Here is a 27,292-nt window from a genome sequence, read left to right as displayed (position 1 = left end):
TACGTGTATCAGAGAGGTAAAATTTAAACCAGTTTGACTCTATCGGTCATACAATTTTTGTAGCAAAAGTTTTCTTAAGCCAGGAAACAGGTTCCCCCTGACTGAGTTTATTTCCACACTGGGAGCAAACAAAATTACAGGTACTTGAAAATTGCCCAGTTCCTGGGTAAGGCTGCAGCCTAGGGAACATCCGAGTCCCCTCTGATGAAGGCTGAGCTTCCACTCAACCTCCAAATCCTTCTGTTTGTGCAGTGCTCTATCGCATGACATGCTAAGTCAAGTACTTAGCAGTTCAGGTACTCTCCGTGTGAAGTTTTTAGATGGTATCAGTGGGAATTTTCCAAAAATCATCAGTGAAGCAATTTTCTAACCCTTCTAGTGAGGTTTATTTGCAAAATCACCTTTGAATGGCTGCTTGGAGGAAAGCAAAGCACTTGTCCCAAAAGCACATCTTCTGCAGCATCCCCATGGAAAAGCAGAGAAGCACCCAGCAATCTTTCAGTGGATTTCCACCCATTTCGACAAGTTGTTTCCCTTATAGATGTTGCTACAAACAGGTGGGAATGTGCAAGGAAAATAGAGAAGAAAATGCTGTCCCAGGTAAGGTCCAGGAGACACCCTGCTGTCTCCTACCCTGGGAATGGCCAAAGCAATGCTATTTCTAATGATGAGTAGAGTTAGTAAGTGTCTGCAGAAACATTTAAAGTCACATTTGACATTGTGTAGTTCACGTTCAAATAATTTTACCTGATGTTAGTTGTGTGCCAGAAAGACATTTTGGAGGTAGCTGAGGCCTCAGACTATTCCTGCACTTCCTTTTTCAGAGTATAACCTTGTTCTAGTTTCCCTATGTACAACTGTGAAGCTAATTAAAAGAGTATAGAGGCAGAGGAAAGTATTTATACCTGACATTTTGCATTGGTCATTGCAAGGATTAGCCAAGAAATATTAAAATTCTATTACATTTTTTTAATCTCAGAATTTTATTCAGTGTTGGGTTTTCACATAGCTTTTCTCTGCAGCTGGTGTTGTTCCAGGTTCACGCAGGCAGAACACCCTTGTTAAGCTTGACTGTTTGTGAAATGAATTTGATGTTGCAGATTTAGTGGTGAAAATGGTGTTGAAAGAGTCAAAGAATCATTTCAGGAAAAGGGAGTGGATAAGGAGACAACAATTCCTTTTTATTTTATTGGCTGGAGAGTCCCTTTGGTTTAGAAACTGATCTCTCCAGCCAGGCAATTAATAATAATAATAATTTATTAATAAAGGACTCTTCAAGTTCAATTAAATGTTTAATATCTGATACCTCAGTAGGTATCTTAGTGCCATTTTTTTATTGATGTTTGTCATGAGCCAATTTTAGTTAACCCGTTTTTAGGATTCATAGATGTGCAGATACATGTTTTTAAGTTCTATCTGAGTTGTCATTCTGGGAATGTCAGCAGGACCAAGCCTACAGGATTCTCGTTAATCTGCTGTGTTAATCTCGTTGATTTGTATTTGCCAGATGGGGTCGCTTAAAGGCTAACACTTAGATTTTGTCTTGGTGGAAGCGCATGGAACTGCGCAGAAATATTTTGACTATTCCAGAGAGCGGAGCTGTACTTGGTAGCTGCCTTTGCCCCAGGGATCTGGAACCACAGACCTCGAAGGACTTCGCAAAAGCAGTATTTCCTAAGCTCCCGCTTACAGCAATGGAGGGAACGCTGAAGCCAATGTGCGGGGTCTGCATCAGTAATACAGCTCTCTCCTGACTCCCATTCCCATAACTTTCTGCCATAATGAGCATTTATGGACTCAGGCCTTTAGTTATTTCTCTTCATGAAATTTTCAAATATTTGCAATTGGTTTCCCACGGGCAGGATCTATTTCCTATGAGATCTGGCCAAGCAAGTATTCTGTCTGAAGATTAATTTCAAAGATGTCGTGGATAAAGTAGAGTTAATTTTTTTCTTTAGGTCCTTGCTTCTAAAATATAGCTAACGTTTTTTTAATAAAAATAAGAAGCAGTCTAATAATTCTTGCACATAATTTAATCCGCTTCTGCTGTATTTGTAAAATTACCCATTTCATCTAATACTTGTCAGTTTTACAATTAACACTGGGCACATTAGCTGTATTTTACATCTTGATGTTTTTCTTTAACAAAAAGTGAATTTATTATAAGCAACGTGTTTTAAAAATCCTCCCATTAGCCATGGAGCCTGGCGTTACAGAGTTTCACCTTGCAGCCTTTGGAAGCAAGGGATAGGGTCATTTGCATTTTTATTAAATCATCATTTACACCCTCCCTTTAAACTATGTTTTAGGCCTTGGGTTGTCCTTGGCCAGCCCTGACGATATAACGAGGCATCACTATAGCTCATTTGCTGGGCACATAGGTTGGAGGGCTGGAAACGCTGCAGTATTTTAGGAGGCCGCTATGGCAAAGGTGTTTGATGTTTCTTGTGTTTCACAAGTGAGTTTGGCGCAGCGAAACCAATCCTGTGCTGTTGTGCAAGATGTTGCTTGTGTAGAGGCAGCTGCCAGCAAGAGGAGGGACGGGCAGGTTAATAAATTTGGGCCTGATGGCTGTTCAAAACCAGAGCTGAGAAAGCAGCTGGTAAATAGCACACAGTTGTTTCCTGTTTTATAGTACACAAATAGAACTTCGGCATTGTCTGTGACCAACTTAAACTGTTCCACTTCTGTGGAAAGGATTGTTGGATCTGAAGAATATTGATTAGGTGTTTTTGTATGGAAATAGGTCGCTGAAGTGAATACTAGATGTGCTGTCAACAGAGGATTTTAGGACTCGACTTCTGTGCTGACTGGCACATCATCTGCCCTCTGCTGATAGTGCTGGCAAGTCACTGACCTGGGTCTCTAACGGGTGCTGCACGTTTAGGAGCTGGGTTTGGGCAGTGTCTTAGTTCGTGTAGCTGTCCTGGATGTGCATTATGCTACCTGTGTATTTTTAAGATAAATTGACAATGAAACAATGTTTTCCGTAATAGGGCAGATAAATGTGCCTGTGTCCAGTGGAATGGAAAGATCTGGAAAAGTGAAATATTGGAGCAGGTTGTTTTCCTTCAAAATCAGTAGTTTTCTTGTCTTTATCATGGGTAAGGGAAGGACCGAGTCCTTCTGCCTGGTTCTGTGATGGAAAGAGGTACCCAGCTGTGGTTGAAAATCTGTTTTCCTCAATGATGAAGCAATTTTGTCGGTAGGCATGTAGATGTACAAGACAGCTTTTACGTGAATAGGCTTAAATTACTTCCGTTTATCACTTGGGGAAATGCAAATTCTGTTCAGCAACGTTTACAGCAGTGAAACACAGGGCCATTTGCAGGCAGTCTAAGCACGGTAATCTTCAAATTGTAAAGATAACAAAAGGTAAAATGAGAACAAATATGAAAGGATGTATAAACCAAGCCTCGTTAAGTAATTTCCCAAGTGTATTCAGTTAAAATATTGATCTACTCTAATGAAAATTCATTCTCTGCTCTTGAGCAAGCAGCAATCCATAAAATACACATGTGCGTGCAAGTATGTCAGGATTATTTTTCTTTGTAAATCACAGTGAAGTCACTATTTATTTTTTCTGATACACAAAATATGCCTATCCTATGGGCTAAGGGAATAGAGATGATGTTTTGTATGAAAATGCAAAATTAAGTAATTATTATAACCTGGACCTACTTTGGAGTAAGATTACCACAGGTGATTCTCCCAGACCCAGACTTCATACCCTGCTATTAAAGCAGCCATAAAAATATGGCCAGAGGCAAATTCTAAATCAGAAAGTGCTACTTCCCATTCCTTCAGTTTTAAACACATTGCAAGAAAAACAGCTAAGCAAATGCACAAGCATGTTCTGCTCCAGCTAAACAGTGGACGTGATCTTCAGCCTAGTACACAACTCGCTGCAGCCGTCTGGCGTAGAAGGGATTAATCCAGGGATGATTTCAACAAGTGCCGGAGAAAAAAAAAAAAAAAATAGAATGGATTATCATTTATCAGTACCTGGAAGCAGGAGAAACCTGCTTTAGTTACTGAGTCCACCTAATTAGTAAGCACAGATAACCCAACAAAAAAAACTGTGCTTTGAGATCCAGAATAATAAATTTGGACCTATTTGCTAAGGTGCAGTGCTCACTAATCAGCTATATGGTACCCAGACCCTGAGGGGGCCCAGGCAGGGCTTAGTTCCAGCTCCAAAGGGATGCTGTAAGCAACAGCTGTATCTTGTCCCTGCTGCGGCTGGGCACATGTGTCACCTGAGCTGGGGAGGTGACCGCGCGCATCCCTTGCAGTGTCTGCAATCGGTCCCTAGGTCTCTTTGTGCACTTGCAAATTGGAGAAGAAAATTAACTTTAAACCAGTGTCCTGCCTGTTTCCCATGCTCAAAATCTCTCAGGGTGTTCAGCAAGCTGTAAACAAGGCAAAACTGAGGAAGAATGTGACATTAGATAAAATATCTTAACATCATGCTTTCCTAATGAAACTTTAAATTGGCATGTGTGTATCTATGTATATACACTTTTGCTTGCACTCACCACCATAAAGCGAGCTTCAGTTTAATAAAATTGCAGTGTTTATAAATGCGAGGGCTCATATTTCATACAGTGACATCCCTGAAGAGCTGGGAGGGACTGAGCCAGTGTGATAATGAAAATGTAAATAAGAGGAAATACTATATATATATATGACAAAAGGCAAGGGCAGATGAGGAAGTGACAATCTCCTTTTTTGCCACTGAGGTTACTGTGGTTAATTTATAGGGTGTCAGAGAATGGAAGAAAAAGGTTTAAAAACGTTGACTTAAGAGAAGACACTGAAAGGAAACAAATAATGACAAAATAATCTTTGTGGGGGGTGGGGACTATTGAGTTGGAAAGGATAGATTTGCACAGAAGAGCACTTTGTCCTTACGTCTCCGGCTACAGGTCCCCCCGCTCTGAGGTCTGTGCTGCGCCCGCTGCGGGCTTTTGCCGGGCAGGAGGGATGAGCCGAGATGTTGCTGAAGGGAAATCTTTGAATATGGGATGACAACTGAGAAGAGTTTAAGTGTAAATGTCTGATGAACACAAGGGAGGGAATGTTTGATCTGTGAGGCCTATTAATGTGAAGTAGTTACTCCTAAAATAAGTTTTGTCTTTGAAAACAAATATTATCGTGAAACACCATGGAAAATAGCTCTTTGTTGGCAAGTGATAGACAAAATGACCTCATAAGTCTTTCTTGTATTCATTTTCTGCAGTGAGGCTCCAAGAAATGCCCAGGACTGCTCTGTTGCAACAGGCATGTTCCACTGAAGGAACAATTTCTACCATTTTTAGTGTGTTTACTGGAAAATTGTTGGTCTGGTGACATTTTGAGTGCCCCCTTGGCCAGACCTAAAGCTTCACAAGTTTTTTTGAGACGTTTCAAAATATTTCCCTTGAGAAAGGAAGAGGAAGCAGATGAAAGGATTAACCCACGGGGAACCATCGAATCCTCTTCAGAAGCAGAGATTGATGCTGGTTCTGGAATAGAGAACGGAAGGAAAAAATAGTGTCCCTTAGAAAGGGATTAATTTTTCATAATTTCCTTTCTGCAGTTTGTTGTAAAGAGCCGAGTCACATTTCTCAGCATGGGAAATAGAATCAAATCTACAACAATAATCAGGCTTATTTTTAGCGTAGAAATATCTGCCCTGTGGGACCAAAGCTCATGAACTGATTGTTGGAAAAACCTATTCTTGCAGGACAAGCTGAAGAAGACGAATTGCACTCTTTTGAAATAATGATTCACTGAACAAGGCTAGTATTGTCAAAAGGCAATATATCATTATTAAATTACAATGTTCATCAAGTAATATTTTATTCAAGAATATTTTGAAAAAATAATTCCAAGACCCTAATTTTGGGTCTGCTCATATAAAGGACATCTGCATAAGCCAAAGAACTAAGCGTTTTGAGCTGTAATTCTGCAGATTTTGTTTAAAGCTATCATGGAGCCTATAGAGCAAGTTTTCCATGAGCGAGACCTTTTTCTTTAATTACTTGATTTTCAGAACACTAACACAAATTCCAATAAGTATTTTGGAAAGCTGGTTGCTTAAGTAGTATATAAGAAGCAAATAAAATACTCACCAAAAAATTAGTCATATCACAATGCTTTTGCAAAGAGTGTGACTTTTCTCAGCTGGATCTTTCTTTCCTGGCTCTGTAGAAACCATGGGAACAGCTACATTGCAGGAACGTAAATAAAACCACGTATGAGAGTAATCCAACAGGCTGGCCTCCCTCATTAGCCTCACCTCTTACGTGAGGTTGCATAGATTTTTTTTTTTTCCCCCCTCTCTCTCTCTGTTGAATTATATTATAGGATATAAAGACTAGATGGCTAGTATTTTACACTTATATTTTACATTGACTGAAGTTCTAAATAACTTTAGAGTGATTCAATTAATAGGAAATGTCAATGAGAAGCTGGGCATGTTTAACTGGTTACAGAGCAGAAAAAGGCTCAGAGCCTAATTTGCTTATATACTGCACAGCACAAAATGCATGGCTTCTTATGGAAAAACAAAACAACTGTCAAGGTCACGTGTAAACTGCTTGTTGCATTGAGGGACAAATAAGTTTTGGGAAATGCAAGGGAAGGAGTCTGGGGTTACGTGCATTTTGTAAAGGGTTTTAGGTAACTTACGGTTAACCAAAGGTAAACAAAAAGATATTTTCTATACAATGTATGGATTAGTGATGAGTCTCCCTAACCCGGCTTCTCTTCTAAATGGATTTCCTCTCTTTTTTTCAACCACTCATTTCCCTTCCCTCATTTTAAGGTACTTCTTCCCCACTTTTTTCTCTCTCTACAGCTTCTTCTGCCTTTCTTCATTTTGTGACATGTGTTCTCTTTCAAAGAAAATGGCTTTTCCCTCTTATTTCATATTATCTGTTCTTTTTCCTGTAGCAGACACCCTTTCCATCTCCTTTCTTCTAACAGGAGCTATAGTTTCTAGACTCTTCATTATCCCTTTGTGTGGAGAAGGTGTCTCCTTCAGGCCTCTTCTGGCCACTTGCCAACGTTCAGTAATTTTTTCTGCATCATAAATGGTTGTGATATTCTTCTTCTGTCCCATGCTATTACAGTCTCTTACCTTTATTCCCTTGCTGTGCAAGGGACCTTGAGCACAGTATTTAGGCATGTATTTTCACTGCTTCAAGCCCCAAAAATGCTGACTGAAACTCCAGAGAGAGGATTAGGAGGATGGTTCATCCTGAATTCACCAATATTTCAAACTGATTTCTTAACACTGAAACAATGAACCAATGTTAATTAACCATTATCACTCACTTATGTGTGTCCTCCCTTAATAACCTTCATATATATGTACAGAACTAATTAACTTATTAAAAGATAGCTTTACTCTGGTCTGTTCATTCACTGAGCCAGTCTGCTCTGAATTCATGCCTTTCCTCTATTCAGAGTGACTCCGTTTCCTTGCACATTTCTTGTCAAATCCTTTGAATTACTGTATTATACTTGAGCCCAATAACCTAAAACATTTTTACAGGGCAAAAGTTGTGTGGGTTTGATAATAAGGGGAGCGTTAGCTTTTATGCCAAGTGACTTTTGGATGTAGATGGCATTTTCATGTCAGCTGAAACCTGCATCTGGTCCTTGAAGTTTAAAGAATCTCAAATTGATGTACACTAAGCATCTGTATATATTTGGGCATTACCTATACTGCTGGGGAAATGGGCTTGACAGATAAAAACATGCATCAACAAAGAGGCGAGATTATGGTAATACAGGACGTGATATGTCTCGAGTATTTTTCTTCCTTGTGGGAGAGTGATCTCTTGAATAAAATGCACATAAGTATTTTTCATTGCTTATCTGTTTCCCCAAAAAGTCCATGCAGATTCATTACAGATTCAGGAACTGTGGACACCATTTGAATTTCTCCTGGGATTAAAGTGACCTTTAGTGTCTCGGTAGCAAGCTTTTTGGTTAGCACACAGAAGAGTTTCCCTCACTGTTTACCTTCAGTATAATGTCATTGTCTAATACGCTTAAGCATGTCTGCTCTCTCACTTATATTTGTACAGCTTTTTTTAAAGCTAGTACTTTGAAAGGTCTATTCCTCCACGCTGTTTCAATATTTAGATAAGAAATATTTGGTGTTGCCTTTTGGAGCAACGTATCTGCTGCCTGCCCTTCTGTTCTCACCGCCAGTTTCGGCTTTGTGAATGGGGAGCTAATCGGCAGCCCAGTAAGAAATGTGAGCTATTGCTTTACTCATATGGCTTTTATTTTGCTTTCAAGAGGTTGAAAACAGTTATACATATCAGTTCTGTTGATGGTTTCTTTCTTCTCTATTGCTCTTGAAATCCAGTCTGTCCTATCCGTTGCGTTAATAGAGCAAAGGTAACATCCGAAATAAATATTTTCCTGTCTTCTCTTCCAGATAAAATTGAAGATGAATTAGAAATGACTACGGTGTGCCATAGACCCGAAGGACTGGAACAGCTTGAAGCACAAACCAATTTCACTAAAAGAGAACTTCAAGTGCTTTACAGAGGATTTAAAAATGTAAGAACAATACCAAGTCTAGTATGTATGCCCCAACCAGCCTCAATGGCTCAGCTGCATTTTGTATCATTCCCCTGCTAAACGTTAGGATATTTGTGCTAGATCTCCCCTACCAGAGCAAAATGAGCACAATCTGCCTCTCCATCTAATATTTATGACATAATAATCTGCCTAAAACTGGGTTTGGATAATATTCAGCACATAATATTCTCATTAAATTTGTTTCCCAAATGTCAGTAAGCACACTGCAATTTCATCAACTGTCCCAGTACCGCAAGATAACCTGAAAATGTTTTTATGGTTACTTACTTCTTGCTGTCAGTTCCTCATGTTCAAGTATGAGCGGTAGTGTTTGCTTGTGATTAGCTGCCCAGGATGGTTTTTTTTATCCTTTCTTTAGCTGGAGAAATCTTGCTCTTGTAGTAGGATGTTATTAGAGCGCATTAGGACTAAAGGTCCTGCGTAAGTAGGCAATAAGGCTGGAGTGGCAGAAGCCAAAAAGAAATCAAAAGTAAGCCAGTATCAAGACTGAGGAGACCAGAGAGAAGCTACAGATTTAGGTGAAAGCAGGAAACATGCCAGTTGGCATGACTGCGTGCACAGAACACCATGCTCGTCTTTGTGAACCACCGATCCAGCCATACTCTCCCTGGTGGCAGGGAGTCTGTGGCTCCGTGAGCCTCAGCTTCTAGGTCACCTGCTGCTGCCTCTTAGGGACTCATCATAATAAATAAAAACAGATAGGGAATTTTGAGGGTACATGGAGCAGATGTTTTACGGACCTTGAAGAATGAATACTCATTACATGGTTGCCTGAGGGCCTGGATTTAGTCACCCAGGTGGTTTGTGCCAGCTGATGTTTTTATGATGATTAATAGATCAGTATCGAGCTAGCTCAATAAACACAGTGTGGTTTTTAAGTTATCTTGCAGGACAGCTCCAGCATTTCAGCTACTGTCACAGTGAAATGCTGACATTTCTTAGAAAGAGAAAGTCTATTGGGTAAAAACTTGCCAAAAGAAAGCTGAGCTACCTTAAATACAGGCAGTGTTGAGGGAAACCTGCTGGACAGTGAGAAGGGCCTTTCTTTTTGACGGATTCTTGAAATTTGATTGAATCACCTCTCCAATGCATACTTGACTTCTCCAAGGAGTCTGGTGGTTTCATCCTTTATTTCACTGCTCACCTAAGCAGGCCAAGACATAGTTCAGCTTTCTATATTTTTCTGTTTGGTGCATGTGTTGTATTTGTACAGCCTTTGCTGCACATAAGAGGTCATTTCATGCGTGAAGTTTTCTAACCACTGAAGACTGATATTCTGAAACCTCTTCATGCTTTGGGCAGTCAGCAAGAAATCATACGGCTTTTGAGACAGAGCTTGACAAGTTAACGTACAGTATAATATGACATAACTGCCTACAGTGGGAGACTAAACTCAGAGAGTTCTTAACTGCTGTGTTTTGCGAAGGTCTCCAAAATGCCTTCTGTATTGCTGTGTTTGGTGGGAATCCTGCGTGGGAGAGCACTGCTCCACGCTGAGAGGAGGGGCTGTCTGTGCCAGCATGCAAAACAGAGAGGTAGCCTTGCAACTCTCTCGGCGGATCTGAGATTTACCTCTTGCCCCTCACAATTTTGCTATTGCTTTGCAGTACAGAGGCATTACCTCTCAGGGCAAGAATAATGATAGACAAGTGCATTTAACTTGTGTCCTAAACCCTTTCTTAAGACCTCACTGAGGGTCTTGGTATTAATTGGTAGTACTGGCAAGATCTTGCTTTATATCAGGTTGTTAGGACAAGCAGGCTGTTTTCCTCCAGCTGCTATGCACACAATATGCGTGAAGCTTTGATATCTGAGGTTTAAATTGAAATGAAAGGGCAGCTTTAGCATTTGTAGCCTGTAAATCATGGTTTCAATGGGATGAGCAATTATGCACAGCAGGCAAACTGACTCAGCTGTTACCATATTTGCTGTTGTACCGAACCGTCTGCTTTTTGGCATGATGTTACAGTGCCATCTGGAGATTCCAAATCCCTGTGGGAATACAATCATTTTCCTCTCTTTGACTTATGCTTACTACTTGCTCTCAGTGATCACACAGATCCTGTTTAATCATGAGGTAACACCTGGATTATCACAGGGCCATTTACAGGCACTTGTAATGGACACAGAGAGAATGAGGCCCTGCTCAGCCTGGCTGCAGTCAGAGGAGCTGAAGGTTGGATGTTCATGAACATGGATGATGTTTGGCCAAAGGCAGTTCAACACAGCCTGGGGTAGCCTCCAGACTAGTGCCCTGGCTGACAAGGATCCTAATTCTCAGTACTTTTATTCCTGTTCTTTCTTCATCTCTGAAATGTGTTTCCCCACTCGCTCCAGACCTTCCCAGTCTCTTCCCAGTGTGTTACTGGTCAGGTCCGGTGTTTCTGCACCAGGCTGATGGAGGCTTCCACCAAATTCAGATCCTTTGCCACTCCGGAGAAGCAGAGCACACTAACCAGGCCAGTGTCCTTGCTGCGTGGCCAAACGTCCCCTCTCTCTTTGCCTTCAGCTTTCTTTTCAAGTTGTGGAAGGGTGCTGTTGCCCAACATCTCTTGATGCCAGGACCAAAAGTTCACTTTTATCTTAGCAGTTATCTCTGTCCCCGGGGTGCATTCTGCGTTACGTGGAATAGTCTATTTTGCACCTTGGAGTTAGCTGCTGTCAGGCTGGAGCCAGATTAATGCGAGGCATTTGGCCTGATTGCTTTGGCTGTGGTTCTGCAAAAGCAAGGTAACAGAGGTGGCAAAAACCAGCAGAACCTCTGGTGGATCTTGCCTTGGTTTAGCTTAACAAAATAAAGTGTGATGCTTTCTGTCTATAATACATCAGGAGAGAGAATTGTTTGAGCTGAAAGGCAGTATTGGCTTGGGAACAAAATGGCCATGAATAGGCATAGGCTGGAATTAGAAGAAAGTTTCTGTAAAGTTTGGGAAACAGTTATGGAATGGGAGGGAGGAGAACAAGAAACTATTTTTAAGATTAAAATTGGTAAGTTGATGACTAATGAAGTGACCAACAATGACAGAGGTTTGAGCTCAGTAATTCAATACCTCCCATTTAGACCATGTTTCTAATGACTTACATTCTTCGGAATTGAGTACATGGATTTAAAAGGGTTGGGATTTTTAATGGAATTTTTTTCTCAATTTGAGGGGCTTCTGTGCTGTTACGGGAAATGGTTGTTAGCTGCAAGGGGTAATTTGCTAATACTAGTCAGAAAACAGACAACCCAAATAACTGAGGGACTGTTGGAGACATTCTTACCTTGCTTTAGTGTGAATATTTTAGCAAATCTGTAATGGAGCGTGGTATAAGATGTAATCAGCTGTAACAAATCAGGTTTTTGGATATTAAAACAAGCAGTATGAGCAGGGTAGAAATGTTCTGATACTTTAATAATCCCCAAAATATCTCCAAACTGGGAGAACGTAGTAAGAGCAACAAATACGTGGGATGTGTGAATGCTCAGAACTGCAAATCTGGATTGTGGATCCTGAAGGAGAATCTGTCTGCGGTCAGCTAACTTAATACCTCTGATTTAGCAAAATGTGACCCTCCCCAAGTAGTCCTTTTCACATTCTGGCCAAGTTAGCTGAGAACAGTCTGATGGGCAGCTTACGTTTAGCTCCACTTCAATTCTGCTGCTGATCCCTGCTTGTCTACATTGCACATCTTTGAAAGCAATCAATGAAGTTAATTTCTGATTCCAGCAGAAGAAAGAACAGCAAGTGCAACTTTTGTTTGATTTTCTTTTTGATTTTGGGTTTGGTGTTGTGTTTTTTTTTTTTTTTTAAAAGTGGATTCAGCTCCTTTGTGGTTTAATATTTTAAAAGAAGTCTGAGAGGGTAGATTCATATACATGAGTCATGCTGTCAATGCCAATGCTCGATAGTTAGCTTTTTCAAAATGAGGGGTTGTTTCTGTGCTTGACAACAATACAAAAAAATGTTCACTGTTCTTGTTGGACATTTTAAAAGAATTCATAGGTTAAAGAAATTAGAGGCGTTTACCTGAAATCTAACCCCCTGCCATTGAAGGAAGGTCTTAGGAATGTTATGGTGAAGGACCATGCTTTTTCATAGTGCCAAGAAATTTTTCTTGAATGAGTAAACCTTTGTCTTCAGTGGAATTTAAACTGACACTAAGCTTACCTGCTCTTTTTCACAAGAGAGATTTCTTTTGAATCAGCTGTATTAAGTCATCCTGTAGCACTAATGAGGCCTCTTGAGCATTATTTGACTCTTATAAAAACAAAATTGTGATCAATTAAGTGCAAATGAATTGGTACTAGCATATGTGTCTGAAAGCAATCCAGTTATAGAGAGTTAAACAGGCTGATCAATGTCTGCCTCTCCCTAGCACTCCTGGAGGTCTGATGCAAACTTTCATTTGGCTTCCAGATGGAGCATCAGAAGTAATAAGAATCATGTGGAAATTCAGAAAATTTAATCAGGCACAATGGCCAAAACTGCTACAGGAGACACCTGCCTCTGCGAGGAGAGTGCCTGCAGCAGCAGCCTCTCCTCTGTGCCTGCCCTTCGCAGACTTAAGCTTCACTCTCAAGGTTGCTAGTGGTGGGCTGCGGCTCTTAGTAAATGAGGGCTATTAATATAGCGTCATGGAAAGTATAGAGAAAATAATGATCAGTCCCTACATTTATATCTTTAAGCATGTGAAGTGATGGTTCTTATTGAAGATAATAGTTGTATTTATCAACATGAGAGAAATAAATACGTCTTCACTTAGTGTGTTTGGCCAGTAGCACTATGCTGGAAAGGATGGTTAGGTGCTGTGGTAGGCTTGGTTTTAAAAAGAATGACAATTTAGTCAAATACTCTGAAGTTCTGCAAAGGCCCAGTGTGGGTCTTGGAGCAGCAACACTCCAGTGACCAAGGATAAAATTTCTAGCCAAGAATGGCTGTTCATAGGGTACTTGGTCCGATCTATGATTAAAAGATACCATAAAAAAAAAATCAGATTATTTATTTAATGTACATTAAATTACAAGCTTTAAGAAACATGAACTTTGGGAGAATACTTTTATGGTAGCTATTACCTTCTATTAATTATTCTTCTTTTAATGATTTCGAGCTTATTAGAAGTGGCACGAAGAGATGAAAAAGTAACCACTTTTCCTATGACAAAGAAACCAGGCAATGGCTGTTTTATTAAGAGCTCTGGAATGTTTTGAGGATACTCCTCTAACCAGGAATTTTGCCATACAGAATTGGAAAGTTTTGTTAGTTTTGTCTGTAAATGAAAAACCAAGGTTTGGTCCTGCAGCCACTAGCTTTAGATAATCCAGTTGGTCTTTTCATCCCCTTGCTGTGGAACAAGCCTTGAACACTGATGCTGGAGAAGGGGTGGCCCCAGCAAGGTCAAGACCACAATGCCAGGTTTGGGTTTTATTTGGGACACTTAAACATCACCAGTGGAAGGACAGTTGTCAGGACATGAAGACATAGAGTAAAAGATAATTTTAGGGCTTTTCAGGCAGCAAATTATCCATTATTTAGTGCAAATCTATCCCAAATCACTGATGGTTTTCTACCCAAATAGCGGGTAGAAGACAGTAGGATTTCTTCTGCATTGGAGGAAGGAACTCAGATCTAATCAGCCTAACTTCAAGAGCAAACAGGTATGTGATTAAGGAACTGCCTCTGATGTCACCTGAAGTACCCCTCCTTGCTCTCCTTCTGTGACTTGTACAGGATAAAGTGATTTCTCTTGTTTGTTCTGTCCTTTTCCATGGTTAGTGAATGCACATCAGCAGCAGGTGATGCTAGCAGATCAGAGGCTTGAAAAAAATGCCTTTTTTCCTTTATAGGCTTTTCATGGTGGAAGAATTTCTTGTCAAAGTCCTTTTTGTTCTTGAAAGGTATCTAAAGAACTCATCAATAAATAAGTCATAGACTTGAATCTTCCTCCAGCTTTTTGTGTCACCAGTTCAAAGGGATTTTCTTAGACTTCCTAAGTTTACTCATCTCAAATTCAGCAACCTGTAATGCTACCAGAATAAGCATTTGTCTGTCTTGGATCTGCAGAGTGGGGTTTTACACGCAGTGAGTGTATGCATCTACGGCAGCTCCAGGCTGCCAGTAGTGAGTAACTATCGCAGTACTGGCTTCTGCCCTGCTTTGCAAACCTACCTAGGGCCATGACATGCACTCCCAAGCCTGCTCTTTAATGAAGTCCAGGCCAAGCACAGAATTATAGGGAGATCAGGGGGTTTTCCACCCCAGCAGCATCATGTGGTGTAGCAGGCGTATTCCAGGCAGGGTAATGTGGCAGTAGGGTGTTTGGATGTAAAGGCTGTGCAGCTTTGTGCTCTTTCAAACTCACTTCTGTTCATCCCCAAGCTTGCATGTGCTACTGCAATATCTCAGTCTGCACAGAGGCGTCACCCTCCTAGATGTGTTAGTGCAGAAGAATGAACTCTTAAATGAATTTCCCTTACTTTAGAGGGTAAGTCCAGGAGGAAAACATGATATGCTGCCTGAAAACTAGCCATGGTTAGCCAATAGTCTGGATTAGCCTTAGCATTATTGAAAAGATCGGAAAATAATCCGATTTCCATCCCATTTCTCCAATAATGCCAATTAGGATTTATTAGGAAAAGAACAGAGAAACAGAGAGAGAGCACCATTATGCTGCAGGACGAATAAATGGTGTACCGGCATCTTGAACATGGCTTGCAGTCCTGGGCTGCTGTCTCAAAAAGGGTGTGGTGGAAATAGAAAGATGCAGAGAAGGGATGGTCAAAGGATATTCAGTGCCTTCCGTGCTTCTCAGGGAGGGATGCTTCAGCCTGGAAAAGAGATAACGAAGGGAAGATCTACAAAATCACAAGTGGCAGGTAGAAAAACTGTCGGGATCAACTGTTTGCTCTTTCTTTCTGTACAGTTCAGGGCTATCAGGCAAGGTAGTAGGAGCCAGGTTCCAAAAATTGAAAGCTGCTGATTCCTTGTGCAAAGGGATATAGATCTATGAAACTCCTTGCTGAAGGACCTGTATTAAAATGGGACAGCAATCATAGTGTGACACAGAAAGAGGAAAGCTGTGGAGTAAGTATACTGCTAGTAACTGTGGTAAACTTTCTTGATCCCAAATCTGGCCTTCAGCTTAATCATAAGCATCAAACCAAGATATATGCACGAGATTCCTGAGAAATTCTGAATTAACCTACTCAGATAATCCATCTTCAGCATGTCCTACCAAGAGTGGCAGTGCTCTCGCTCCTTCTTCCCTCCATGTTACACACTGCCTCAACTGGGGCTGAGGAATTTAAATTGCTGTGAATGGGGTCAAATGCCTGCAGCAGGGGACAGACCCACGGTGTCTCTGCCAGTTGGTATTTCTGAATGTGGGAGAAAGCTGACTTTTCTGTATCTATAATTCTGTGCTCTGTGAAAAAGGGTCAGTGCCATGGTTATTTTATTGTTTTACTCTGTTTTAATTTTTCAAAATTGGTTGGTAGGCAAATCTGTGAGGAAGAGTGTCATCAACTGGGAAATACTTTATGTAGTTGAAAACTTCACTTAGTCAGATAGCAGTGCCCGAGGCTCTCTGTGATACACGAACGTGTATTGTAACAGCACTAAGCTGGTGGGGGAGTGGTAAAGCACCATAGTCAAGCTAAACTTGCCCTTGAATTTTACTTGGATTGTCCAAGTAATTTAAGTTTAAAAAAAGAGTTGAGAGTAAGGAAACAGGATTCACAAAATGGAGACAGTTCTTGTGCCGTTTTTCACCCGTCTTTTCCATTGCGGGACCAGCAGATCCTGCATCCTGCTGGGTAAGATCTGAGGACCTCAGTTCAGATACCACTTACAGGGTAAAGCACCTGGGGGCCCAGCTCCTCATACCTGCCATGTCTCCCTTTTTGTGGGTGCTTCCAGGCTCTGCAAACATGCCCAGGGAGCATCTCCTACCCCAAACTACCATAACGCCTTGGATTTTGCTTGGCTGTACTAGAGCAAGTGCGAGCCCTCCAGGCAGGGATCCCCTTTTCCCTTCCTGAATGCCTCCCCGTGGGGCTAGTTAGTAGGTCAGGAAGTTCAGGGCAGAAAATCTGCCACCTTCTACCTAAGTGTTTGCCCTTATTCGAAGCAGCCAAAAGTGAAATGAAATGCTTTACATTCTAGTACCAGAGCTTAAAAATAAAATAACCCCACAGGTTGCCAAGTTAGAAAATTTGCATGGGCACAGTCTGGCTTCTCAGAAGTTTACAGAAGACTGAGCGGATAAACAGATCAAAAATGATCTAATCTTTTTCAGCCTAATACTAATGCTTGTTTGTAAGGACTTAGGAGTATAGTGTGTACTGTTAGCCTCCATGGAGCTGGTGTCAGGTATCTGGCTACGGTCTTCTGCTGAGGATTAATGAATTTATGTATGTGGAGGCATTGGACAGGGAAGTGTTAGCTGGCACTAATGTTATTTGTAATTATTAGATGAAAGCTTCATATGACAGAAGGCATGAGCTGCCTTTCTAAGCCGTCCTACAAAACAGCGATTAAACACTGCTGAAAACACTGTTAGAAATGTTAATAATGGTGAACCAAGTCTATGAGATGCTTAAGATGAAATTGCAGTCTGAATTATTTTAATTTCTTCAGCTGCGCAATCTGTGCATCCAGAGCACTGTGAGAACAGGAATGTAATTTGTTTAATTGCTCTCTTTGGGCTTGTAGAGTTTTGCAAATGAACCTTTACAGAGCAGGTTTTTTTTCTTGATTTTTTTTTTTTCTTTTTTGGTTTTCCAACAGGAATGTCCTAGCGGGGTTGTTAATGAAGAGACATTCAAACAGATCTATGCACAGTTTTTTCCTCATGGAGGTAAGCAGAGTACTTAGCGTCTGTCGGGTTTATTGAAGCATGCGTTAACATTCGTTACTGCCAGCTGGCTGCAAAACTACTTCAGATAATCTGTGCAAGAAATGTGAATTGAGCTTAAGCTTTGCAGGATCTTAAACAGAAACACAAACAGCAAGGTAATAAAATTAAGTTAGACTCTTTGAACAGTTATTTCGCAAGAATATAGACAAACCCACATTAAAGATTGCCACTAGTTGTCAGGCCTTTATTCTCCACTAAACAGTGCACTAGTCCAAGATTGAAACTGAGGATCGATGCTTTTGTCTGTCCTGACTTTCTGGATGGCAGAAAGCTAAATCACTTTCCCTCAGTGTGTCTTTGCTTCCCTGCTGTTGGACTGCTGTGCATGTCATATCTAGCACAGAAGAGTCCCACACCTCATTTTGGCCTGTAAATTAATCAAAACCTCCCTAAAATTCTTAAAGCAGTTCCTAGTTGATTTGTGAACACCTAGCTACCTGAAATGATCATTTTTGGTGTTTGTGTGACTAATTAAGACAGGGTCACGTCATGTATTGGAATATTAGAGTATTGTATTAAACCTCTCAAATAATGTATGTTCTTGCCTTTTAAAAACATCAAGAATCTATATGTTCTTCTAACTGGATATGTTCTGTGGGGATACTGTTCTCAAATTGAAAGAAATGAGTTGGGGGTTTATGTGGCTTTTTAGTAAAAGATGTAGTATTTGAGGCTTTCTGAATGTATTCCACTCTGTAGTAGCTGCAGACTATACTCATTGTGGAATGATGACTGAAGTTTCTGCAAGAGTGTGTATGTGCGTGTGTGTTTAAGGAGGTCATCAACAAGTGGTTTCTCAATCAAATGTCAAGATAAAACACGTTATGCTTATGTTTTACAATGCATGTGACCTCAAAGATGTACGCCTATAAAAAATTCACATTAAATTTCAGTATGGACTTGATGATTTTCTGTTGTTGTCGCTTTTGTTTCTGTTATAAAAAGCAATCATTCAATTTAGTTTTTTAACAAATATGCAAAAAATTAAGTAATTATAATGTTAATGTATTTCTGGATGTGTTTTGTGTTTTCCACATAAGTTCCAGTAAGTCCAAGGAACTCCAGTTACCCCAAGTAACTGCACTAACTCCTTTAAGTGACATGCCTCCTTCCTTCCCATATGTGAAAAACAATCAGGCACAGAAACTTAATCTTTTCATGCATAGATAACTTTTTCCCCCTCTACTGAGGATGACAGAGACTTGCCTTTTTTTTTTTTTGTGTCCCATTCCCTTGAAATGTGGTTCTCCCTTGGCTAATAGTGATAGTATTACAACCATGCTTAATAATAAATCAGTTTAACAGCAGGTGTGATTTCGTATTTACTCTGTTTTCTTTCACTTGGTTTCCAAACTGTTGGTATAACCTAAGCGTCATAAATTGTGAGATTTCAGATTCCTCAGAGATTTTTTCACTTTTATGGCTCTCTGTACAAATAAACTTGTACATTCCAGAGGTAGTAACCTCTGAGTTATAAAAACTTTGTGCAGTGTCATCCCAGCCTTGTGATATTTTTGTTACATAGGGCTCCTATCCATCACAGGTTTTCATTTTTGCTAATCATCTGGTGATCTAGTATTTCTTAATGTACATCATACGCTATTGAAATAAGACCTCTAGTTTAATATTTTTAGCTCATCATTTAGTTTAGCTTAATAGGAGGTTTTTGTAGAAATGTCCCACAAATAATTTTATGGTTTTCTTCTGGAGCTATTTTATTTCATAATCCTTCTCTTAAAAATGTAGTAGACAACTTTTTTTCCTAAAGTCCAGTGTATTCAATCTTTATGGATGACAGTGACTTAAGTCTTTGATTTTTCTGCACACTGTTACACTTTCCTGGATTTGAATAATGGAAAAGTTTTAATAATTTCATAGAGATCAGAGTAAAGAGAGGCTGGGTCTTTCCACCTGCCTGCCTGCATAGCACAGGGCACCAGGCTTCACCTGAATGCCCATACACTGAGTATGAAGACTCAGGCTTGACTAATGCTCTGTGCTAGAGGCAAAGAACAGAAGAGACAAAAAAGTGCATGCTTGTTAGAATAGCAATGAAATGATTAAGTGAATTTAATATCGGTTGCTTCCATCCTGAAAAGCTGGGCTCTAGTAATGTAGAGAGCAGTGTGAATTGCCTCCAGAGCAGACAACAGGCCAGTCTTAAGGTCATACACTATTTGATTTTTTTTCTGCATACCATTACTGTTTTTCACATCCTTCATGTGGCCGTAGAAACTGTTCTTCTCAGTAGAAAAGATTTTCTAAAACCAGCAGTTTAAGATTCAAAAGGACAAAAATATGCCTCGGATGAGATTGCTCTTTAACAGTCATGGGCCAAAATCATGTTATTGGAACTAGACCCTTCTGAAGCTGGACAGCCCCTGGGGATCTCTGCTGTATCTCACACAAAGAAAAATGTAGAGGAAGGAAGCACACAGGCTGCAATCACCCTTTGGTGCTTTTGCTACGTTTCCCACCAAAGCTAATACTCTATTTGCCCTAGAGACACTGTTGAGAGGTTTTTTTTTTTCGCTCGTTCTTCCAAGTACAGCCCCATAATCCAGGTAATTTCTACTGTAATAAAAGCTTTTACCTTTCAAGGTTGTTTTAAGGGAGGGTGTGGGGAGTATGCAAGACCATGTTAACATTTACTAGTTCATAGAATATCTGACAATGCTACAAGGTTAGTTTTATACAAAAGGAAAAAAATGTTGTTTAGAGCCATTATATGTAAAATGAACTGTTGTATCAATCGGTGCCCTTTGTGTTTTTCAGATGCTAGCATGTATGCACATTATCTCTTTAACGCATTTGACACTGCACAAAATGGCTCAGTGAAGTTTGAGGTAATTGTTTTGCATCCTCCTGTCTCAGTTTTGTGGTTTTAAGCTTCTCCATCCATTCTTTACTGTAAACTAGTAGGACTTGTTGGATTATGGGTTAGAGATTTCAGTCTAAAGACAGTTGATATTTTAAAATCTGGTTCACTTTAGTTTATGCAGATGGAGTTGCATGTTTCCTTTCACTAAAGAAACATATAGATCACATTATTCAGTACCACAGGGAGAAAGTGCGGAGATTTATGTAGCAGAGAGGAGAGGTTGAGGACAGTCCTGTCCAGGGATTTGCACAGATAATTTGGATGTCAAAGAAAAGCCAGTACATCGTGTGTCTTCTGCAGTCATCATGCATTGCAGGGTTACACTTGTATATTCCTGGAATATAGGGGGACGGGGGTGTTAACTTATTTGATATATTGAATAAGCATCTCAGATACTTCATTCCTAGGGAAACCAAATCTACCTTTTAAAAGGCCTGTTGCTGTGGCTACAAATAGCCATTCTTCAAGCTCACACATATAGTTGGAGTGTAGCAAAGGGATATGTTAAGTCATAGGCCTGTGGAGGATGAATTTCATAGTTACGAAGACAGTTTACTGTGACCATAAAACTAGAAATCATAGGCAGTCTTGCCTTTGCCATCAAATGCCTAAGAACTCCAGTAATTTCCAGGTAAGACTGAGAAATTAGTTCATTTATCAAATGTAAAATGGGAATGTTACCATATGTATATGTGCATGTCTGTAGCGACGGCTGCAGTGGGAGTTTTGCATATGGCAGCTACTCAGTAGTTAGAGACTTTCAGAAACCAAACAGGCTGGGTCACAGCAAAATGCTTAGGTAAGTATTTATTTAAAAAAAAAAAAAGTGCTGAGCTTTTCTTCCTGGCAAACCTGTCTCTTTAGTCGTTGTCAAACATAAGCGTTTTGTCCCCTTTTTTGTATTGTTCAGCAAATTCAAACTCCTCTGAGCCTTGGGAAAAAGGAGCAAAGGTTTCTAAGAAGTGATGCACTACCCCATGCAGAGCTAATGGAGATAACATAGGAAGGACTAAGTACATTAAATGAGGTATCAGGAACTGTATAGCTCTGTTAGCTTGAAGCTCTGCCTGTACTAATAAATCCCTGTAGCGATGCTACTTACAATGCCTGAGCCACCGTGCAGTATAAACAATAAATCAAAGTTATTGGAAACAATAACTTTACTGTAAACAAAAAATACAATTAAAATGCTGTGCCCAGACTGAGTAATTAGTGGTGGGAATCACATCTGGTCAAGTCTGACAGATTCTGCCAGAGAACAAAACCTGAGGCTTGCTGTGTTAGAGGAGTTTGGGATCTTTCTGTCTTGCTCAAGGTGGACACAGAGAAAGTACTGGATTTTCCTCCTCCTCCTCCTTTACTAGCACCCTAGGTCTAGGTAAGAAAGCATTGGCTTCCACTGCTGCAGTTAGAGTCCAGCTGTGTTTAAGCAGGCAGCGGCAGTCTGAGTGACTCCTTCTTGCAGCAGACCATTTCTAGGGGGGAAATTGCCACTGGAGCATCTTGCCATGCTCTTAAAAACCAGACATGTATTTTGCCATGCTTACATTCATGCAGTATTTAGAGATTAGAGCATGATAAATTTGGATGGGTAGCAAGGAAGGTGTCCCAGCTTCTGGCCTTGAGCATACTGTGGTGTTCCTGGCAAGTCCGAGGAGCCAGAGCAACCACTGTCCTATGGACTTTAGGATCTAAGTCTACCTGACTTGGACTGGATCTGCTATTAAGCCCATGCCGTTTTCACACCCCTCACCCCCGGATTTAGGAGGGTTTAAGGCTGCAGCACCCATTAGGTCTTCCTGCCGTTCCAGCCTAGCTAAGCTGCCTAACCCGTATCATAAGCTTGGCTTTTACGGTGGCTGCACTTGAGTACTTGAGGACTTTTCTGATTTTCGTGGTTACCTCATACACATTTATTAGTGTGACAGTACTCAGATCATCTTAGTAGATGCTATGTCCACTGAGTTCAGTCAGAGAGGACATGTTTTTTGGAAAAGGGAGTCAGAAGAGATTGATAACCATATGCTCTATCCTAAAAAGATAAGTCTTTTGACTGGCTTTATATAAAGAAAGTGACTTAGAAGAGGATGTTATGAAAATTCACGTTTCTCTCTCTGCATTGAACCAGGATTTTGTGATGGCATTGTCCATTCTGTTGCGGGGAACTGTTCATGAAAAGCTAAGATGGACATTTAATCTGTACGACATAAACAAGGATGGCTATATAAACAAAGAGGTAAGGCTGTTTCCACCAAATGGGGTTGATTTCTGAAGAGAGCTGACTGGTTTCTGTTGCAGACCACAATTAATTTTGCATGCAGCTAATGAAATGCAAATCAGGCTGGACTTGAGCATATCTGCCTCTAAGTAAAGTGCACAGTGATCTTATATTGCATGATTTTGTAGACATATTTTTCCTATATTATAGTGCCTTTAATGGATTGCTTTAGCCAGGAGCAAAATCCTCATTACAGCTATGAGCAACATAACCTTTGCGAAGGGAAGGGTGATGGTGACAATAGCTACTCGGTGACTGAGGCACAAGGGGTTTCTGGCTGCACTGGGAGGTATGGCGTGGGCTCACCTGAAGCACTAGAAGCCCCCAGCACCACTCCCAAATCCTGCCTTATCATCTGGTTTTACCTTCTTATCTGGTATTGCTTGTTCCCTTTGTGGGAAGCCTTGGTTTTGAGCACGGTAACCTGAATATTTTGCAAATACATCTTGGTCTATCTTTTCAAAACTATTGTGCGTACCTGGAGGGTTTGTGGTTACTGCTACTGGTCATAGAGTTGTGTGGCAGAGTGTGCAAGGTGGGGAGAAGGGCTGGGTTCCCAGTGACTGCCGTGAAGGTCCCTGGCCCCAGAGGAGGCTCTGGGACAAGGTCGGTGCCACAGTGCTCAGGACCAAGCACGCCACTTCAGCCCAGCACCATCCCCAGCAGCTGCCGTGTCAGCGCACGCATCCTGCAACGCTGCGTGGCCAGAGGAGGGAGGTGAGCACTGCAGGCACCTCCAACGCGGCTGTGGCAAAGTCATGGCACAGTCAGGAAGAAGCACTTGGTTTTTATAGATGAACTTGTATGTAATGATACACCTGTCTTCATGCACATGTATAGGCATTCTCTGTGCTGTTTTGTAGTAGGAGAAGGGTGAAGAAAAGGGTAGTAAAATAAAGAAACGTGCTATCATGTCTATTAATTTCCCTTCTGTGTTTGTGCTGGCATGCCACTACTGCAGGAAATGATGGATATCGTAAAGGCAATTTATGATATGATGGGAAAGTACACATATCCAGTGCTCAAGGAAGATGCTCCAAGGCAGCATGTAGAAGTATTTTTCCAGGTACTTGATTTTTGATGTATTTTTCTTAACACTTGAGCTGTGCACTGATATACTTTACTGTAAGGTTAGCCCCAAGTTCAATCCTATGCCCCAGTATATATTCCAAAATAAACCTTAGCAGGCATTCAGCCTAACACTACAGTGTCTGCTGATTTCCTGACTCCAAGGTATCCCATTTGTCTCTCAGCCCAATCCTTTGCAGTGGGATGTGCCACATCCAGCAAGTCTGAAGCCTCTGCATGTGTGGCAGCTCTTCTCTGCTGTATTCTCTCAACTGCCCGTAAAGAGAGCCAGGAATATGGGTGCTGGTTGGCGAGGCAGTGAATAAATAAACGATGTAATAAGGGCAGAGGTTGCTGTGTATGTCAAGGAAGGAATAGTTGGAGATGACCTCAAAAGTGCTCCCAATACCAGAGTAACAAGTCCTTAGCAGTCGGCAAATTTATCCAATGACACTGAGTCTGTAATCTAAGCTTGTAAAGTGCCCTAGGTTTATTCAGATTGCACCAAATAAGATACTATACTATAACTGCAGTGTTACCTATGGAAACAAAATATTTTTTTTATTTTATTTTGCAGAAAATGGATAAAAACAAAGATGGTGTTGTAACTTTAGATGAGTTTATTGAATCGTGTCAGGAGGTAAGGACAAAATTATAACTGCATGAAAGGTCTAGCTCGTGCCACAGCATTTGCTTTCTCTTTGGACAAACTCCATTTCAAACAAGATGCTGCTCAGGATCCCAGGTTTCCTTTGCTCTGTGAAAAGGCAGCTTCAAGATTGAGTTTCTGGTGGTGCCCTGTGAAGTCTGTGACTGAATAGGGAAGTAGTGTCAGGCGAATCACGGGAGCGGGCCTCTTCATTTCCAGTGCTGGTGGCCAGTGCTTTTATTTTCCTGAGTGAACTGCAGTACCTGATTCTGTAGACAAGCAGATAACTCTAGAGAAAGCTCATAATGCCCTTAACCTTCCTTAGTTGGGTTTTTTTTAGGTTTTGGGGTTTTTTTTGTTTGGTTGGGTTTTTTTAAGAGGCTGATATTGTTTCTGTGTGCTGCCCCTGGATGTCATCAGCAGGTACCACATTGCTGGAACTGCCCAGAGCTGAAGGTCTCTCAAAATCTTGTAGTTACAGCACTGACTTATAAAAACCAGTTGATGTTTTCATAGTCAAACATTAAAAGCAAATGCTGTCATCATAGCAATGATTTTTTTTTTTCCCCCCATTATAGAAATAAGCTTCCTCTTGCAAATTCCATACGTTATGTTGGCCTTAATAAATATTTGCTGGTATGTTTAGCACTGGCACAAAGAAAAGCATCTGCATTAATATGTAATTGGCAAAGTGTCTGTTGTCTTAGAGTGTAATTAACTGCGTGAATGTTTGCTCAGAGATATCTCTAATGTTTGATCAGTACAATAATGGCCTCTGCATTTTAGAAAGTTTACATTGGTGCAAATAATTATATACCAGCCCTCCTGTGTATTTGACTTTCCCTGGAAAAATCTTCCCTGTTCTGCAGTCAGACAGCTCTTCTGTACCTGAGTAATGGGAAGATGCTCACTGTGGAGGGCTAGGCTGGCTTCCCGCTGTTTCTGTGTTGAGTCTGGCTCTGGCTACATCCAGATTACTTCTCAGTCAGGAACTTCAGGCAGCAAAATCCTTGTTAGCAGATCATAATGCAAGGTTAATTTTTTTCAGGTACTTCATTCTTGGTCCCTCCTGATTGTTTAGCTTATTTTTGGCCTCGGCTTTAATCTGATCATTTGTATGGTGTATTATTCTTCACATTCATAGTTTGCCTTCAGGCTGGATGCGTGTGTATGATTACTGGTCTCAGTATTGAAGCAGCTTTACTTCACTTTTAACTGTTTGTTTAATGCCATGCCCTAGTTTGGGTTTGGTTCCTTCTGTTAATACACTTACACTAGGAGCTCTGCAGTCTGATGCATTGCCATGTGTGGTTTCCTGGCAGATAGGAGCAAGCCCTGCAACACTAAGATGTTTTTGTTTTTTTTGTTTTTTTTTTTTTTTATGAAAAACAAATTGAAGTGCACTGTAGTGCTTATCTCTGCCATTTCTGAGGATATGGCTCATGGGCAGTGAACTCCTAGCATTGCTTTGGAGAGGATGATTGGTTTCCCATGCAAGGCGATACCTTGTACTAGTACCCACCAAACTGTGTTAGAAGTGAGATAGATGGATGCAGCCTCAAAATAAGATAGAGGAATGAGATGCAATAGATCTCTTAAGTGCTCAATGTGGAAAATTATTTTCATGTCACAGGTAAACAGTTATTCTAACTTTTGGGATAACTGAATTCCTGGGGGGAAAAAAATCATCATTATGTTTTTGAATATTATTCTGGTTATTACCTTGAAATACAATTTTGAGACTTCATGGGAAACAATCCGGGATTTCCCTTGTGTGTCTATAACTTTCTCATTTGGATCTAGGAACCTCAGAGAGGGCGAGATTGCATGCATTTTGGGTTTGAGCTGGTTGTATTTCTGGGATGAAGTGGTCCTTCAAGGCAGCTTGTTTATCAGTTCAAAACCTGCAATTTCATTTGGATTTTTGAAGCATGTTAGCTAAGTGCATATTTGCATGTTCAGGATCAATAAATGCGGTTGGACACTGAAGTCTGAGGGTTCAGTACAGTCACCAGCTCAGTGCTGGTGTCTGGTTTTCTTCGGTAAAGCACAGCCCATGCTGAATGTCAAGCTTATGAGAAGATCCTGTGCTTGCACACCTCAAACCAACTAAGGTGCCAAAGTAAGAGACGACTGCTTTGCTAAATCACGATCTGATCACTGAATCAATTCCCGCTCATCGAGGATGAAAAGCATTATGATAGCAAGACTGTTGCCTGCAGTAGCAGTTGCAAAGCCCCTCCTGTGCCATGCAAAGTTACGAGTCATTCTTGTCAGTGCTGGTTTTATGAAAATGTCTTCTCATTGCTTTCAGGACGACAATATCATGCGATCCTTACAGCTCTTTGAGAACGTGATGTAATTGTGTCTGGTGAGCGCTGGAGGAGTCAGAGACTTTCTGTGTAACAAAGACCTCCTTTCTGGGTGAAAGCTTTTTACAATTCAGCCATGTTCAGTGTGTGAGGATTTTGTATGACATCTCCAACCAAATGGCAACCGAATGCAACCGATCCCACCTCTTCTCCCCAAGAGACACTGGTGGACCTTTGTTTCGTTTTGGAAGCATGTGAATATTTTAATAAAACCGGACAAGAGAGAACTGTTGCTCGAAGTTCAATGAGTAATATACAGCATTGTTTGCTAGGCACAAGTCCTGCTTTTAATCTAGCAAGCTTGATTATGTATGATAGCACATGTCGATAGCTTACTCAGCCATCTATTGCAAGTGAAAAGCTCAGTCCATACTACCGTACGGCAAAATGTTTTATGAATGCCTCGCCGTTAATCTGCTTTGACAAAAGTTGAATCCACCAGGGCAGTCTGTAAAAAATGAACAGTATATGTACCTAGGACATGAAGCAGACAGCCTGTGTAGCCAATATCCCCATTTCTGCAGAGATCCTGCTTTTCC

At 40.8% G+C, this 27,292-nt stretch overlaps 1 protein-coding gene across 3 annotated transcripts; it reads left to right on the top strand.

Moving 5' to 3' along the window:
* KCNIP1 (Kv channel interacting protein 1) lies at positions 1–26,998 on the top strand. Of its 3 annotated transcripts, XM_009572744.1 has the most exons (9): positions 8,452–8,565; positions 10,836–10,844; positions 11,117–11,128; positions 17,376–17,445; positions 20,281–20,351; positions 22,515–22,622; positions 23,626–23,730; positions 24,310–24,372; positions 26,696–26,998. In XM_009572744.1, the coding sequence occupies exons 1-9, from the start codon at positions 8,464–8,466 to the stop codon at positions 26,741–26,743; spliced, it is 588 nt and encodes a 195-aa protein (XP_009571039.1). In that variant the 5' UTR covers positions 8,452–8,463; the 3' UTR covers positions 26,744–26,998. The 3 variants fall into 3 exon arrangements, with proteins under 3 accessions (XP_009571038.1, XP_009571037.1, XP_009571039.1); XM_009572743.1 differs by lacking the exons at positions 10,836–10,844; positions 11,117–11,128 and adding an exon at positions 1–16 and having other exon boundaries at positions 8,441–8,565; XM_009572742.1 differs by lacking the exons at positions 10,836–10,844; positions 11,117–11,128 and having other exon boundaries at positions 8,449–8,565; positions 20,227–20,351.
* Positions 26,999–27,292: the final 294 nt, after the last annotated feature.

This window comes from Fulmarus glacialis, unplaced genomic scaffold, assembly GCF_000690835.1.
Source record: "Fulmarus glacialis isolate BGI_N327 unplaced genomic scaffold, ASM69083v1 scaffold38522, whole genome shotgun sequence".
NCBI lineage: Eukaryota > Metazoa > Chordata > Aves > Procellariiformes > Procellariidae > Fulmarus > Fulmarus glacialis.
Note: the sequence above shows the minus strand (reverse complement) of the source record. Positions and strands in the feature narration are given on the sequence as shown.